The sequence below is a fragment of the Ursus arctos genome, unplaced genomic scaffold (genome assembly GCF_023065955.2).
Source record: "Ursus arctos isolate Adak ecotype North America unplaced genomic scaffold, UrsArc2.0 scaffold_1, whole genome shotgun sequence".
Classification (NCBI taxonomy): Eukaryota; Metazoa; Chordata; class Mammalia; order Carnivora; family Ursidae; genus Ursus; species Ursus arctos.
The window spans coordinates 81,966,210-81,983,476 of NW_026622763.1; the positions used below are offsets into that span (position 1 = coordinate 81,966,210).

At 43.2% G+C, this 17,267-nt stretch overlaps 1 protein-coding gene and 1 long non-coding RNA gene across 4 annotated transcripts in view; both read left to right on the forward strand.

Annotated features, from left to right (window-relative positions):
• LOC113250528 (uncharacterized) overlaps positions 1–2,803 on the forward strand; it is a 57,655-nt gene extending 54,852 nt beyond the window's left edge. Inside the window, exons 4-5 of one of the 2 annotated variants that reach the window (XR_007188470.2) lie at positions 1,035–1,218; positions 2,555–2,803. This is a non-coding gene — a long non-coding RNA (uncharacterized LOC113250528). The remainder of the gene's footprint in view (positions 1–1,034; positions 1,219–2,554) is intronic. The other variant, XR_007188471.2, reaches the window with a different exon arrangement.
• An 8,064-nt stretch (positions 2,804–10,867) lies between these two features.
• CCNYL1 (cyclin Y like 1) overlaps positions 10,868–17,267 on the forward strand; it is a 36,018-nt gene continuing 29,618 nt past the window's right edge. The window contains exon 1 of one of the 2 annotated variants that reach the window (XM_026492073.4): positions 10,868–11,265. In XM_026492073.4, the coding sequence (XP_026347858.2) occupies positions 11,040–11,265 (226 nt within the window). In that variant the 5' untranslated portion in view covers positions 10,868–11,039. The remainder of the gene's footprint in view (positions 11,266–17,267) is intronic. The other variant, XM_026492072.4, reaches the window with a different exon arrangement.

The window sequence follows — 17,267 nt, forward strand, 5'->3', positions numbered from 1 at the left end:
TAGAGTCACATTTTGAGGGAGTGGAGGTTAGGACTTCAGCATATGAATGGGGGGGGGGATACAGTTCAGCCCCAAACAGCTTCTTATCACCCAAGACTCCCAGACAACATCCAAAATTGTGTCCCTATTAACTGACACACATTTATTTTTTTAAGATTTTATTTATTTATTTGTCATAGAGACAGAGCACAAGCAGGGAGAGCGGCAGGCAGAGGGAAGGGAGAAGCAGGCTCCCCACTGAGCAAGGAACCCGACGTGGGACTCGATCCCAGAACCCTGGGATCATGGCCTGAGCCGAAGGCAGGTGCTTAACTGACTGAGCCACCCAGGTGTCCCTAACTGACACACGTTCATTCATTTATTTTTCCAAGGTCTTCCTCTATTTAAATGTCAACCCTAGAGGGACAAATTCTTTGTTTTGCTAAATGACGCATCTTCAGTGCCTGCCTAGTCACTGCTTGGAGAGTAGCAGGCCCTCAATAAATATTCATGAGCCGGTAAATGCATATTACGAAGCTATTGCAAATTACGCTGCAAAAACGCAACGGCAGAAAAAGATGCTCGTGGGAAACTGTTAAGAAAGCATGTTAAAAACAACTGTGTGTGTAGCATCATTTTATTTTTAAATTGTATGCATATCATTTATCTTTATTAAAATAAAACTTGGAGATGCAACAAAATGCTAATAGTGGGATGGTTCTTGGTGTAGGATTTTGATTCATTTTGATTTCTCTCACTTGTGTGTATTTTCTTATTTCTCTTCAATGAATATATACTACTTTTGTACCAGGAAAAAAATTACTAAAAGTTAACAGAAGATATTTTTGTCATGACTTTTAGCTGGCTATTAAGAGGAAAAAATACATTATTAATCATTTTTGTGGGGAGCGCAGTGAGTGGGCAGTCTCTCGCAGCACAGACTACAGAGTTGACCTGGTACGGAGTCAAGTTCTCACTTTGCACTTTCTAGATCTGTCCTCTTAGGCATGTCGATCACACGCACTGAGTCTCTGTTTCTCATCTGTAAAATGCAGTAACAGTGGTCCACAGAAGACTTGGGCTGTCTTTCGTCCCCGCCTAGGATTTGATTATTCTCATCTCAGTGATTTGGAAATTTCAAGACACCAAGCATCAGAGACCAGTCCAAGGATTTGGCTCTCCCTCTCTTCCCTGTCCAGGGAACATTGTTTCTGGGCTTAAGATTTGGCCTGAGGAGAGGTGAGTGAGGCACTTGCCACAGGAGCCCCAAGTAAGGGGGCACAAACACTCAGTAATTATGATAAATAATAAATAAGTAGCACGTTTTGAAAAATATGTAAAAAATCGATAATGAACAAAATACCAACAATTTTAATAAAGATGGGGTAAGTATTAGCCATTTCCCCTTTGCCTCAGGCTCCATTATGGCTCAGTGTGTTACTGCTTCCAGCCCACAGCCTGAAGGTAGGGAACCTGCAATTATTCAAATCATTATTAATTACTACTTAATTATTGTTAATTATCCGATCTCAGAATCGCCATTGTTCACTCTGTGATTGGCCTCTAGTCAGGCACCTGTAGGGACACTCATGGGGAAAGCCGTATTTTTCTGACCCTGTTTATTTCTTTTTCCTCTAAAGACACCTAATCACAATTGCTAACTAATCAGCCTTCTTACCAAAGACTCTTGAGGGGCAAGTGTCTCCCTATGCTTTTATAGAAACACAAAATGCCAGCAAAGCATGATTTCTACCCATAAGAGTGCTAAGCAGAGTTTGCAGATGTGGCAGGCTCCTCCCCTGATACTTCTGGGGAAGGGCACATAGACCTTGGCATACCTTGCTTCAAAAATAGGCAATATCAAACAGCATGCCCCTTCCATCTACTTCCCAGGAGAAGGGAAAATCCTTAAGTAATGGGATCAGATGGGTTGATGGTACCAGCTGGAGAGTTACCTTGAGGGGCTATCATATTAGCACATCCTGAGATTTGGTGGCTACATTTGTTTATGCATGTAAAGCGCTTCACAGTGCCCGTTCACAGGGATATTGCTAGTTAAACACAGCAATGACAGTAACATTTACAGTCTTGTTTTCATGCGGTGGTTTCATTTTACACTGGACATTCCATTTGCTGAAACCATAGATTCTAAGTTGCTCTACTGAAGTAATCACTAGAAAAATGGGACGTTCTCAGCATGTAGATTTTAGGTTTCTCCTATTGCTCCTAATTTTGATTAAAGGTGAATGCTATTTTCAAGCATATCATTTGAAACATCACAAAATGCACGTAACCAAAGGCAAACTTGTTTCTGAAAGCACCTGCAGAAATCTGTGTTCTTTCTAACTATTAAAACACTCAGAGAGCGACAGGGGGAAGGGCTTGCTTAGGTGCCAGGTAGTGCAGAAGACTTAGATTTGGTTACAGGACATTTCACATGATCCATCGTAAGGTGATGAACTGGACGAACTTCATAATAGTGAAGGAACGGGCTTGGGGGGGGGGGTTGTTTTAATTGAAGGAATGTTGCTCACCACACCTCTCCCTTCCTCCCCCACATTTTTACATTAAATAGTGTTTACCAGAGAAGTGGACCGCCCTGGGATTTTATATTTGTGTCCAATAAGAAGTCTGACTACTCTGAGACCAGCACGCCGTGAGGGATCTCCAGCCAGTCCCGGATGTTCCGGCCTCGGCAGGCCAGGCCGCTGATGTGTGAGGGAGGAAGCTGCCTGGGCCCTCCGGCCTCAGGAGTCACGACTTGCGGGAGCCTGGAGGCGGCCAGCTGGCAGCCAGAACTGCTGCCGCAGACCTAGGGCCGCAGGTGAGCCGTCCTGGCCAGCTCCCGTGGCCAGACTCGCTCCGCCCGGAGGCCGCGTGGGGCCGGAGCGCGCACGCGCAGTTCTCACCGCGTCCTGCCCGCTTTCCTCACCCACACAGTGGAGAGCATGGTAAAATAGCTGTTGTTTTAAAAAATGCTATCAGGGAGCAGAAACTAGAAGCAAAGGCACAAAAGAGAATGGAATATACCGAAAAATAAGGAGTGGTTATAACCGCTCTTGAACTGTGATTGTTGGTCCTCTCAGATTCAACTTTTTCATTCATTATCTCACTCAAGAAGAGTGTATGAGACGGCAGCAAGCCAGGCATTATACTTAGCGCTGCAGATACAAAACCTGAATGAAACAGCTCTGTCCTCGGGGGAATGCCTAGTTTAATGGGGGGAGGGGGCGGTTCAGACAAGTAAGCAATTATCATACCCTGTGATACAAGGTTGCGTGCTAGCAGAGCTTTGCCCAAGGGACTGATTGCACCAAGATGCAGACTTTTACAGCCTTAAGGGAGTCAAAGAAGCTTGCCAATAGGCTCTGCTTATATAAGCCTCAGGGCATGAGTAGAGGTTGACCGAATGGCCCAGGTGGGGCAGCTCCAACACCCCAACAGGCAGACTGGGTTGGGGCACTGGCTTCAGCTGCTACCTCTCCTGTTGTCTCAGTTTGTCTTTGCCTCTTCTCCGCCAAGCATTGACTATATGACCAGACTTTTTTTTTTTTTTCAGAAGAGTATTCTATATTATTTCTGGGGCATGGGGCATTTTATCTAGGGGATGTGGGGCATCACTCAAAGAAGCACCTTACAGAGGCAGGCCTGCTCAGCAGAGGGGCCAAGGCCCTAGCAACCTCCCTCCCACCCCCATGCAATCTAAACTGTTCATTTTGTTGTTGTTGTTTTAAGTGCACTTTCTCTACAAACATGTCTCTTAAGACAAATTTCCTGGTCCCTACGTCTATCAAGGTTGCCATCCTAATCCCTTCTTTTTTTTTTTTTAAGATTTTATTTATTTATTCGACAGAGATAGAGACAGCCAGCGAGAGAGGGAACACAAGCAGGGGGAGTGGGAGAGGAAGAAGCAGGCTCATAGCAGAGGAGCCTGATGTGGGGCTCGATCCCAGAACACCGGGATCACGCCCTGAGCCGAAGGCAGACGCCCAACCACCGTGCCACCCAGGCGCCCCCATCCTAATCCCTTCTGATAGAAAATGCTAGAGGTAGTGCAGGGTGGACTCCACGCTGTGAGGCGAAAAACTGATTTGTCTCCACAATAGGACAATAGAGTCATCATGAGGAAAAGCGTGCCCTAAAGTCTTATGAGCTCTGTTTCTAGGGGACAAACTTGGTTAAAAAGACTTCTTTAAACTTCTCCCGGCTGTCAAGTTTAATGAGACTCCTCCTCCTACAGAGTTTCTAATATCAGCTCGACTTCAGGAGGCTGCTGTCAAAAAGGCTACCAGAAGACACTGAGGGGAACTCGTTAAATCGTTGCAAGAAAAAGGTTCTAACTTCAGTAAGCCAACTTGGCCAAAGATGCCATTTTAAGAGTAAAATTGATCCATCTAACATTGACACATCCTAAAAGCAACAAGATACCACACAAGTGAAACACGTGGAAATAGTGAAGCCTGGAGGTCAGGGTGGGAGGTAGTTTGGTAAGGAGCAGTGGCAGGATTGGGAAAAAACAACGGAAAGAATTTAATGTATTTATTTCTACTTTACCTTGTTCTTCTTTTTTTTTTTTTTTAAGATTTTATTTATTTATTTGCGGGAAAGAGTACGAGAGAGAGCAAGAGAGAGAGAGCATGGGCGAGGTGAGGGGCAGAGGGAGAAGCAGACTCCCTTCTGGGCAGGGAGCCTGATGCAGGGCTACATCCCAGACTCTGGGATCATGACCTAAGCCAAAGGCAGACGCTTAACTGACTGAGCCACCCAGGCGCCCCTCTACTCGGCCTTGTTCTAAAGTGGATTTGGCAGTGAGTTGATGTCCAGGGCAAGTGTGCAGGGCAGCTCTTTCTGGAAACTAGTTAAGTGCAGATCACATGCCTTTATAGCCTTTGGTTCTGGGAGTAGAGCTGACATCTGCTTTAGAAAACGAGGAGCCTGAACAGCTGTGCGCTAAGATTTTAAATTTCCTATTGCACTTAGACAAATGCAACTGGAAGCAAATAAGCTGTTAAACAGCAAAGAAGAGAAAAGCCTCCAGGAAAGGCAAAAAGAAAGTCCTGGGCTCTTAAAACTGTAGGCCCTTCCTAGAACTTGTCCTCGAAAGTGCCCTGATGTTTGGAGGTGTAATCACAGTGGACATTTGAGGCCAGAACTGACCTGTCCAATGAACGTTAACTGCCCTAATGCTATAGCAAACTAACACCTTTTTAAATTTTTTTCAGAGCATCATTTCAATAAATTAACATCCTCATCTCAACTGACTCAGTGGGCAGAAAGAAACATGCATGCTATGAGAAGAGAGAAGGTAGGAGAACAGTTCAGAAGGTGTAGAAAGAGACAGATGGAAGAGGCACTGGATAGTTTACTTAAATATGAGTACCAGCATTATCAAATGCCCCACTTACTAAAAAATACCAATTATAATTTTCTAAAGTCAGAAATGAGAAAAGTCAAGTTGTTCCACATCAAATCAGATGCAGTAATAATTCTTAGCATTTTTGTTCATGTATGTCATTGAGAATATGATGATAAGGGTAGACTCTCTGCCCAGAAAAAAAATGTACATATTACTTACACACAAAATCCTGTTCTATAAGACTAGTCATAATAGTCAAGGTGGAATCCAATTAGTCACAACACACATATAATATATAATCCTAATCACCTGATTGCCATAAACTCTTTCTTGCATCTAAGCTAGTTTTATTCTATAGTTTAAGCGTCTCTCCACTTTTTCTGTCCTCTTAGCTTAAGAAAAGATCATTACAGAACTCTCTGTATAAGTTTTCATATATGCTTGCAAAGGAATATGAAATTTTATATGATCTCTTTTGCTTAAAGCTGAAACTTCTCTAATCTTTCCTTACAGATTGTAGCATAGAGTGCTAGTTACCGTCCAATACCCAGTTATCCCTTCTGCATTAGTTACTCAGCTATATGATTACATTTTCTGAGCCTTTCTCGCAGCTATGTGTGGCCATATGACCAAGCTTTAAGTCAATGATATGTAGGTTCTATGCTACGTGCATCTTAAAAATTTCCATTCTTTTCCTCCACATTGATGTGTGGAATGATGATTCAGTAGTCATTCTGGGCCATGGTTTTGAGGTGTGATGGACAACACTGGCTGTTGACTCACTTATTGGAAGATAAATTTCATGAGAACAGAGACCTTGTTTATTTTGATCAAAACAACATCTTCAGCATCTAAAAAGTGAGTGGCATGTGGTAAGGGCTTAAGTATTGAACAGGTATTGAATGAATAAAATATGAGTTTATTCTGGACCCATGTAAAACACTAATCACAAAGTCCTCCCCAGGGCTCCTGGATGGCTCAGTCGGTTAAAACGCATCTTCCTTGGGATCAGGTCATGATCTCGGGGTCCTGAGATCAAGCCCTGCATGGGGCTCCCTGGTCAGCTGGGAGCCTCCTTCTCTCTGTCCCTCTGCCGCTCCCCCTGCTTGTGCTCTCTCACTTTCTCTCTCTCTCTCTCTCTCTCAAATAAATAAATAAATAAATAAATAAATAAAATATTTTTTAAAAAATTCCTCCCAGGGGATATTCAGCCATCAATAGGCACATGCAAGGTCTCAGGTTCTATCACAGAATCAAACTCTTGCTTAATTCAAATCACATTACAACTCTTTGCTTCCCTTTGCTCTGTCATTGGAGGACAGAGCTTTTTCTTTTTTCTCCAATGTCCTCTTCAAACAAAATATCTTAAAATCTATTTTTATATCAATGCTTTCCAATGTTTTCTTAGCAAGATTTAAGATTCTTTAACTTTCAAGGTCATGCGTATCTATTTTGATGTGTGTCTATTGTTAAATGCAAGCACTATTTTATAACATAATCTTAGGCATTGTCTCAAGTCTACAAGAATCATCCAAAATGGCATTTCAAGGGGTCCGTGGGTGGCACAGTTGGTTAAATGACTGACTCTTGGTTTTGACTGGGGTCGTGATCTCAGGATTGTGGGATCGAGCCTGCGTTGGGCTCCACACTCAGCACAGAGTCTGCTTGGGATTCTCTCTGCCTGTCCCCACCACATGCTCATGTGCTCTCTCTCTAAAATACATAAATCTTTGGGGCGTCTGGTGGCTGAGTCGATATAGCATCTGCCTTCAGCTCAGGTCATGATCCTGGGGTCCTGGGGTCCTGGGATCAAGCCCTACGTTAGGCTCCCTGCTCAGTGGGGGAGTCTGCGTCTCCCTCTGCCCCTCCCCCTGCTCATGCTCTCTCTTTCTCTCTCAAATAAATAAAATCTTAAAAAAAAAAAAGAAAACCTAAATGGCATCTCATGACATTCCTAGAACTTCAGACACTATTATTATTATCATGGAATATAGTCACTGAGGATTTAACAAGATGTTCACTGAAACTTGAACTTTACTAAATCTTTTCCTGTTCTACTGTGGTTTCCCACATTTCAATTTATTGCCTATTTTTGTCCCCAGACCTTATTTACATCTTTAAAACAATCAAATTAAGTATTAATCATCCCTGCTTCTCTGATTTCTAGAGTTTTTGTTGTTGTTGTTGTTGTTTGTTGGTTTTTTTCTTTGAGACTAGTTGACACACAATGTTACATTCATTTCAGGTGTGCCTGCTTCTCTGATTTTTGAGGTTACCTTTTCTTTCTGCCATCCTAATAAAGGAGGACATTCCTCCCTTTGGTCCTTTTTGGGGTACCTTATGTGGCTAAAAGTGTTTGTAAATGTTCACACTTTTTGCAGCTACGAGTCATTTTCTTCTTAATTTTGTTTTTATTTGCACCCCAGAGTTGTTGCAATTTCTTTTAACTATTTGGGGGAAATAATTAGCCCCATCTACTTTTGCAGCATTCCTGTTTATACTAGAGCTCCTTGATTTTTGGTCAAATCTCTCTTCAACTTATCCACCTTTGAGGGAAGATGTTTACTTTTTGTAAATAAGTATATTGAGCTTTTATGAAGTGTTGACTTCTCTACACATTGTCCTCTCTTTCCCAGAGGAGCTTTCCAAATAGAAGCTTATTAAAATAGAGAAACATAGAGGTCACCAGATGAGCTCTTCCTAAGCCTCTCCTTTATCAGGAATATCTGTGTGTCCACACAGGCCCTTCCTTCGTCCTTGCCTTCCCATCAGTCCAAAGCTAATCTATCCCAGCTCTGGAGTACGTCCACTTCTGCCTCCTCGGGGACCTTGCTCCTTTAATTCTCTCATCTTCTGTAACTTCAAACTTTTTTCTCCATTGACTCTTACTTTTAGCATATAAATAGACTCACTCTTTTTTTTCATCTTAAAAAAAAATCCTTAATCGTATGTCTCCCTCGGAACTACTACCGCATCTCTCTTCTCAGTCAAATGTTTGGGAAGGATAGAACCCCGTCTCACCTCCTATTCACTTCTTTACTCACTACCTGCCATCTGCCTCACACATAGCCCCAATCTCCCATTTGCCGTAGCCAATGGCATTTGTAGCTTTCCCACCTGTGACCCTTCAGAGAATTGCTTACTGTGTGGCTACTGGCCAGGCACCGTTCTAGGGGCTGCCATGTAACGAGAGGCAGATGTGACCCCCACCCTCATGGGACTCACTTGATCAATCAGCCATTCCTGATTAATACTCGGGTCCTTTGAATTCACTGCTCACCTTTTCAGGCTTAAGTGTCACTTAAATCTCTCCATTCTCCAGTCTTTCTCTTTTTTTTAGATTTTTAAATTACACCTTCTTAAGACAATCATTTCTGTACCCATGGCTTCAATTACTTTCTATATATCCTAATAACAACACAATTTTACATGTTTTTTCATTTAACAGTTTTATTTTACATAAAATGCTTCATTTACTAAAACCATAGATTCCAAGTTATTCTATGAAAGTAATCATTAGGAAATGTTATATTCTTAGTGTGTCAACTTTAGGAAACTTCCCCCAATTACATGTTTGGTTTTTTGTTTTTTTTGGTTTGATATGTGTGTTATTTTTGAAAATATAAGTTGGGATATCACAAAACAGACTCAGTCAAAAGAGTCTTTCCACCAGAGAGCTCCTTTTTATCGAAGATTATCTTCCCCCTCAAACCTGTTCCTCTTTCTGTATTCTCTCTCTAGGAGAAAGTCAGGCTGTCTACCCAGTCCTCCAAGCCAGGACCCTAACAGCCATTTTTGCCTCCCCCTTCCCTCCTTCCATATCTAGTCATCAAGCCCTCCGATTCTACTTCCCAAAAGATCTCAAGTCCTTTCCCTCTACTTCAGTCACTGCCACTGCCTTCTCTCCTAGTTGAACATAAAGTCTCTGAGCTGGTCTTGTTGCTTCCTTCAGTCCTTATTGTCACGAATGACCTCACTACAAACCATCTGATAGTGACTCCTCGGCTTCATATTATTCAGTTGTCTCATGTTATAGGATAAAATCTATCCTCTTTCCCCCAGCATCTACTTTGGGTCACTTAGATCTAGGTTTGAATCCCAGTCTCAAGCCCTTTTCAGCAGTCTGACCTCAGACAATTGGACTCTCTAAGCCTTTGTTTTGTCATCTGTGCAAACTCACTGAGGGCAGAAGGGTTTCCCACATAACAGTGCCTAGCATGTGGGAGAGAATGTTGAATGAAGGAAAACATTTTAAAATCTACATTAAAAAATTATCCTTCGTTAAAAAAAAAATCCTGATATACAATGTCACTTCCTCTCAAGTTTTACTTCTATCTCTATTTTCTGGTAATCACAATAAGGTGCCTGTGGTGATCTGCACTGTCTGGAATCAACTCCTGGCCCCACACCTGAGCAATCACGTGGCCTTGGGAATGTTATTTCATCTCAATTTCTTCTGTAAAATCTATAAAAGGATTGTTTTTGAGGGTTAAATGAGTATCTCACTTGGAATGGGGTTGGGCACACACTAAAGTCTTGCCAGACGTTAACTATCATTATCATCATCTTCATCAAATCAGGACCGTGTCACCCCACTTTGTGGTTCTCAATTTTGTATGAGAAAATCGTGCTTTATGCGCTGTTGGTCAAAGAAGATAAACCTGGAAACTCCTGTCGTGGAAGGGAAAAACAGAAGGGAGAAAAGGGAGTTGGTGAATCCCGGCGTTTCTGGGCTGGGAGGTACGAGTTCGGTCTCTATTTAGCGATAACGAAAGGGAGGGTAACTGTCCTGAGTCTCATGCAAGACACACAGCCACAGCGCTTTATTGAGAGCAGGACCAGGGCTCCGGGAGTTGTGGTCAAGTTGCAGGCGGAAACTAACACTTGGAAGGCAAGAGACGAAGAGCATTTAGTTACACAAACGGTCAACAGTTCGGGTGGAACTAAGTTCAGTGACCAATAATACATCAAATGAGTCAGCTGTCAGACCCGGTGGAACCGAGTTGCTGACGGAATCGGCTCTTTACTAACAAGACTTTCCATAAAGCCCACCGACCCCGGACAGCTTGGAGTAGCAAACGCCCGCTGCGCTTCCCGCAGAACCGGAAAGCTCCCGGCTGCGCGAGATGAATGGAAACCGGAGTCCGCTGCAAGCCGCGCGGGGGGCGGAGCAGCCGCGGGGCAGGGGCGGGGCATTATGAGTCACGTGCCTCCGCTCCGAGGCGGGCGCGTGGAGGAAACTCTGGGTGTGATTGGTCCTTTGTAACCAGGTGACCACAGAATGCGTTCCGGTTGGCAGGTGCCCGCCAGGCAAGCGGACTTCAGTCGGGAGGTGGCGGCGGAAGGAGGAGGAGCTCCAACCGCGCTCTCTCCCGGCAGTGGCTGCGACTCTCTGCGCTTGTCGGGTCCCCACCCCTTTTAAATAAGCCGGGCTGGTCGCCGCCCTCACAGACTAGTTGGCTCGGGGGAGGCGGCGGCGGCGGCGGCGCGGCGGTGGGGGTGCGGCCGGGGCCGGAGCCCTGCCCGGGGCCCGGCGGCGGGGCGGACCGGCGGGCAGCGGGCGAGGCCGCGCCTGAATGTGCGGCGCAGCCCCGGCGTAGCCCGGGGCTGCCGGTGCCGACCGCGCCATTGTTGGGGGAGGGGGTAGCTGCTGAGCGCGGCGGAGTCGGGGGCGAGTGAAGGCGGCGAGGAGTGGAGGCGCCCCATGGGGAACACGCTGACCTGTTGCGTGTCCCCCAATGCCAGCCCCAAGCTGGGCCGGCGCACGGGGCAGGCGGAGCCCAACTACGAGTCTGAGATCTACGAGGCGGCGGCCGGGGACGCGGTGGCAGTAGCTCCAGCGCCTGCTGCCGTGGAGCCCGCCGAGTTGGATTTCGGAGCGGGCGAGGGCCACCACCTGCAGCACATCAGCGACCGGGAGATGCCCGAAGGTAAGGAGGCGGCGGGCACCTCTCGTCCCTCTTGCGGGCCGGCGCTGTCCGCTCTTGGGCGGTCCCCCGGGACGGAGCCGCCGCCTCGGGCTCCTTCCTGACGGGAGCCGGCTTCCCCAAGGCTGGGCGCCGGGGATGAAGGCTGGCTCTGCCTGGCGTCCCCACCCCTTATTCTTTCCCCGTCGTGTCCGGCCAGTGGCTCTCCCGGTTCCCTGCCCGAACGCTCCGTTCTTTCCCCTATTCCCATTTCCCAGCCCGGCCTGAGACCCTCCGGTCCACAACCCCTTCCTGTTTGTTGGTCTCCTTAACGTCTCGGGGGACTTTATGATAAAGACTTTTTTGGTATATTCTCTCCCTTTTCTCAATGAAAATGTAAATACCCCAACTTCAGAGTATCCACCCCATCTCCCTATCCTTACCAAAGCGAAGACACCAGGTTAGGGCCTGATGGTATCCTTCCTCCCACCCGTTAAGGTACCGCGGGACGGTTCAGACATACTGTTAAGGATTTGTTATTTAAAGTCAAAATAGAGATTGGCCTGTGAGAGTCTATGTGGTGTGTGCTTAAGTAGGCTGTTCTCAACAGCCTCCATGGAAGCTGCTCTCCTCTAACTGTAATTTGAAGACAGACGGAAAGAAAATGATGGGAAGAAGGGGCTTGAAATAACTTAACGGTGTGAAATGTTATTGCCAGGGCTGCGAAAATAGTTTTTATACTGAGTGGAGAACCCAGGGAGTTCTCATTACTTTAAAATTCCCACTTTGACCCAAATGTGTCTTCAGCCCTACCTACCTCAGTGCCTTAACAGACTTCACTTACTTGTTGCCTGTTCTAAAAATAAGAGGCGGGGTGGTTCATGAGACTATTGGTCAGAAGTTTCCAAAGAGGAAAAAACCCCATAAATTTAGACCTTAATTTGTAATATAAAGATTTGACAATTAGGTGGCATCTCGGGGCACCTGGGTCGCTCAGTTGGTTAAGTGTCTGCTTTCGGCTTGGGTCACGATTCCAGAGTCTTGGGATCTAGCCCCGCATCAGGCTCCCTGCTCAGAAGTGAGTGTGTTTCTCCCTCTGCCTCTGCCCCTCCGCCTGCTTGAGCGCTCGCGCTCTCTCTCTCAAATAAATAATAAAATCTTTAAAAAAAAAAAAAATGGTGTCAGATCTTGCACAAGAATGTTTGTCTCCAAATCTCTCTCTCTTCCCCCCTCCCCTTCCTGTCTATAGAATCCTGTTCAACTTTAAGAATGTTGGGGTAAAAGTTCTTCTGACTAAATGGTTGGGGGAGGGAACGGAAATGCTTAATTTTTGCCTCTGGAATTTTGGAAAGGGATGATTAGGTAAAGATAATTCTGAGTAACCGCCTGGCTCTTTAACGGAGTCTTACCTCCTTTGAAGTAGAAAACATTGTATCACAAAGATGTTAAAGCTCCATTAGCCCATTTGTTTCATTTAAGTGCCCCAGTTTATTTCATTATTTCCTAGAGGAAATGTCTTATAGCTCTTTTTTCTGCTTAAACGTTAGTTGGGCTCTTAATTTCTTTGAGTTACAATAATTAAGCCTGTGGATTTACCTATATGATGGACATGGCTTTGTAACTGGAAAGTACTGCTTTTTCAGAATATTGAAGTATTGTAAAAGAATGAACAAATTACATGAGTTAATCGTACTTTTAAACACAAAGCATGTAAGTACTTGTGAAAACTTCGGCTCTGCTTGGTGCTGTAAGGTAAGCCTCTGAGTGATTTGACAAACTAGTTGATAGATGGATAGTGTTGGATGAGAAACCAAAGTTGGACCTTTTTATAATTCTTTGAAGATTTGCAATACATCTTCACGTCCGTCCGATTTGGCCCTTCCAACTACAAATAAGGCTCCGTCCGATTTGGCCCTTCCAACTACAAATAAGACTTGTGTGTATTCTCCCTGTGTTGCTGATGAAGGAGGAGAGACTCGGAGATGGGCAATGACTGTGTAACACAGCTACTGAACAGAAGAGACTGACTTGGAGGTGATAGATCGCCAAATTCAGTTCTTGGGGTGCCTAAAAAACTCCTTAGCATGCATCTGGTATTTTATTATTTATCCATAAGATAGGCCTATCTCAACTTACTTGTCTTGATTATTTCCATTCAAAATTTATTGTTCACAATTCAGAAGCAACTTTTACCTCTCCCTCCTATGTCTGTAATCATTTTGATAAGACTAAAAGTAGAAGTCATGATATAGCCTAGATTAACCAGTCAGGTAAACGGGTTGATGCATTTAAAAGAGTTTGCTCTGGTGATCTTGAATTAAAGCCAAGAATGCCCTGGACAGAGGAACATTATGAAAAGCAGGTAAGGTAAGGTACCCAGTATTAAGCATAAGACTATAAGGAGTGTTAAACCAGAAAAGAGTGTTAAACTTAAAAAAAATAAGAGTTCATAAATACACAATTTACCTTTTATGTTTAACATGATAGTTAAAATTTCATTTCAGTTTGTCTTTTCTTTGGCGTTCAGTAAAATAACAAAAGCCTTAATTTCAGCATTTGCCTCTTAGGTTTCCATAGAAACAAGGTCAGAACACCAAATATAAAGTACAGGCACATTGAAAGTTTGCTTTAATATCTTTATTTCAGACAATTTTATATCAGTTTCCCTGGAAACTAAGAAATACCTACTTAAATATAAACTATTTTGGCTTTTCTATGATGAAGAATTTAATTGGTTCATTTCTTAGACAAAATCATCCATAAATAATGTGCCTTGTTTTTCTGAAACATTTCAGAAGAACATGATTTCTTCAAGCCATTTCAAAGAGATAGTCCCAAGAACCTAGTGTCTATTTCAGAAAGACTCAAAAGAATTTTTCTACTACCTTACCTTTATCTAACAGCGTATCCACAATTACTGACGGTAGTATCAGTAACACAAAATAAAACACTAAAGTCCTGTTATCCAACCTATTATTACTCAGCTTTTCATACACCTTTTATGCTCCGACCTTACAGGCTTCGCTAATTTGCTGGCCAAAAGTGCTCTCTCAAGTGGCCCCTTCTTCCCCCTTCCCCTGAGGAGTGAGTGAGGAAGGAATTGGCAATATGATGTGGAAAAACCTCTGAGCAACAGAGCTTTCCTCTTTCCAGTAACTATTTTAAACACCTTTGGGGGGGGGGGGAGCTTTTTTTTTTTTTTTAATGACAATAGGCATTTGCTGTAAAAGATTTAGAAATTATGAAAAAGCCATTCACCTATACTCAGAATATCCAGAACTTGTATTAATATTTTAGTGTTTATTCTTCCTAAACCTTTCATATGTATATAAACATAACATTTTGTTTATCTTACAAAAATGAGATAACTCTTCATGTGCTGCTTTATAGCTTTTTGTTTTAGAGAGAAATAATGACCTAAAGCTCCTGGAGCTGTGCTTGACACCTAGAGAGCACTCCAGGATGTATTTCCATGGAGCTGCACATAGCTCCACCACATGCCTTTTAATAACTGTTTAGTATTCCATTGAATGGTTAGAGCACCATTCATTTACCTACCCTTTATGATTGGGCATCTCTTATAGTAAAACAGAACACAGTCCCATTATCATGCTTTATTCTGGGGACACAGATAAACTGGTGCATTGTACCTCTGTTCAGAATTCAGATGGTATACTTTGTCTTATGACTTAGTCATTTTGTAGGTAAAGTACTTTAACATTAAATGTCCTTATACCAAATTGAAGTTATTGTTGGTTTTTCACTGGATGTTAGAATTCATCTTTGAAATTTTTATGGTTCTTGGTAGCCTGTCTTGTCTTTAATTTGGAATAACTACTACTCTACGAGATCTGAAAGTAATGCTGGTCTAAGATGACTAATCAAAAGAAATATTAGAAGAAATCTTAGTTGGGAAAATTGGGAGAAACTTAACTGGGTTTGGGTACACTGAAACAGATGTTTTTTGGGCACTGTTCCAGGTGCGGGACAGACAGTGGTATACAGGACAAGTCCCCTACCCTTAAGTCCTTACATTCTGGAGGGACCTAGGGGCAGACAGCATATGAATAATAAAAGAACCTCAGGTAGTGACGTGCTGAAAGAAGGTGAAAGAAGGTCAAGGATGGGAGGAGGGCAGGTTTACATGAAGTGGTTAAAGACTGCTGCTCTCAAATGACAAGTACACAGCCCTAAAAGTGAGAGGGGACTGTGGGAGGATGTGGGAGAAGAGGCTTCCGAGCAGAGTTCCTCACATGGGAATATGCTGGTGCAGGCAAAGGACAGAAAGACATGGGGATGGCTGCCGCAGGGTGAGAGGGGTGCCAGCAGGAATGTGGTGGATTCAGACCTTGTATGCCTACTGGGCCTTCACAAAAAGTAGGAATCTTAGTTTAGGTGTAATGGGAAACCATTGGAGGATTATTTGCAGGAGAATGATGTTAATTCTTTAAAAAACAAAAAGCAAAAACAACAGACTAGCCACTGTGTGAGAATGTGTAACATAGGCAGGGATGGAAGCAGGGAAACCAGGTAGAAGGAAGACTGGTGCAATAGTTCAGGTGAGAGCCAAGAGTGGGCTGAACAGAAAACCATACAGGCCTAAAATGTAGACTGACTTATAACAAAGATATGAAGGGCAAGTCACAGAATAAGAAATGCTCATGACCCTTAAACATGTCTTCATGCATAGGAGAAATCCAAAATAAAACTATACTGTAGTTTCTCTCCTATTGGGAGAAAATTCATTGATGACACATTCTTTGGTGAGACTGTGAAGAAACAGTTATATTCATATATCACTGGTGGAAATACAAAATGGTTTGACCCCGTGAGGAGGAAATTGGCACAATCTCACAACATTGCAGATACATTTAATCTAGAAATCCTACCTTGAGGAATTTATTCTGAAGATGTACCCCACAAATATAAAACCACATATTCACAAAGTTTTTGTTGCAATATTTTCAAAAGCACAGTATTAGCAATAACTCAAATGTCCGGTAAGGAGCTGGTAAAATCAGCTGGTATATCCACGTAGTGGAGAGCTATGGAGCTGTAAAAAAGAGCGAGGCCTTCACTGCTGCGAAATGATCTCCAGGATATGTTACATGGAAAAAGCAAGGAGAGGACATACAGTAATCTACATGACAGAAGCAGGGGAACTAGGTATTTGCTTTAAAGAAACCAAAATCCCTGGGAGGAATTCTTACTGATTGTGTGACTTTTATTCCTTTCCCATTAGTGTTAGCCAAAGCACATATTTGCTTAAGGTGATATTTGGGTGTGAGTAATGAGTGGACGTTTCATATACTTTCCAAAGGAATGCTAAATGTTCAGTTTTTGCTTTTGAGTTCATTTGTGAAAGCTTTGTCATTTATTTTGCTTTATGTGTTATATAGATTGCTCTTATATTTCTTTTGATCCTCACAAACAATGTTTTGAGTTACAATAGTATAAGAATTAAATGTTTTAAACATGAGAAGACAGGCTCAGAGGTATAAACTGAGTCCAAGTTTTAAAAAAACGAGACAATAGATCAGGGATATAAATTACAGATATATGGCATACTGGAATAGAATTTATTAAGTGACTTACCTGGGCTACTTTGGATACTGCTTTTTTTCCTCACCCTTGTGTGTGTGTATGTGTATTAAAGTAATTAAGCTTTAGAATTAAAATGTTAACATTGCCCAGTGTGAAATGAAATAAAGATAACTTGCAGCCCAGAAATGTTCTTCGAAGTTCAAGAAACTGAGCAAAAATACTTATGAGAAGTGTATAAAGGAAGAAAGGTGTACTTCACTATATGAAACATCACACCTCAGTTACAGTCGCTAAACATGGATTGAGAATTAAAACAAGGCAAGACTGAGAACCAGGGTAGACACAGGTACAGAGGTGGTTTGGAAGCCCGAGTTAGGAAGCAGAAGGATTAATTAGTAATTACCTGGAAGGTGTGGTCGCAGGGATAAAATCATCAGTGTACATGGTAATTGTAAGACTTGAAATATTTGTGTTAATGGGCC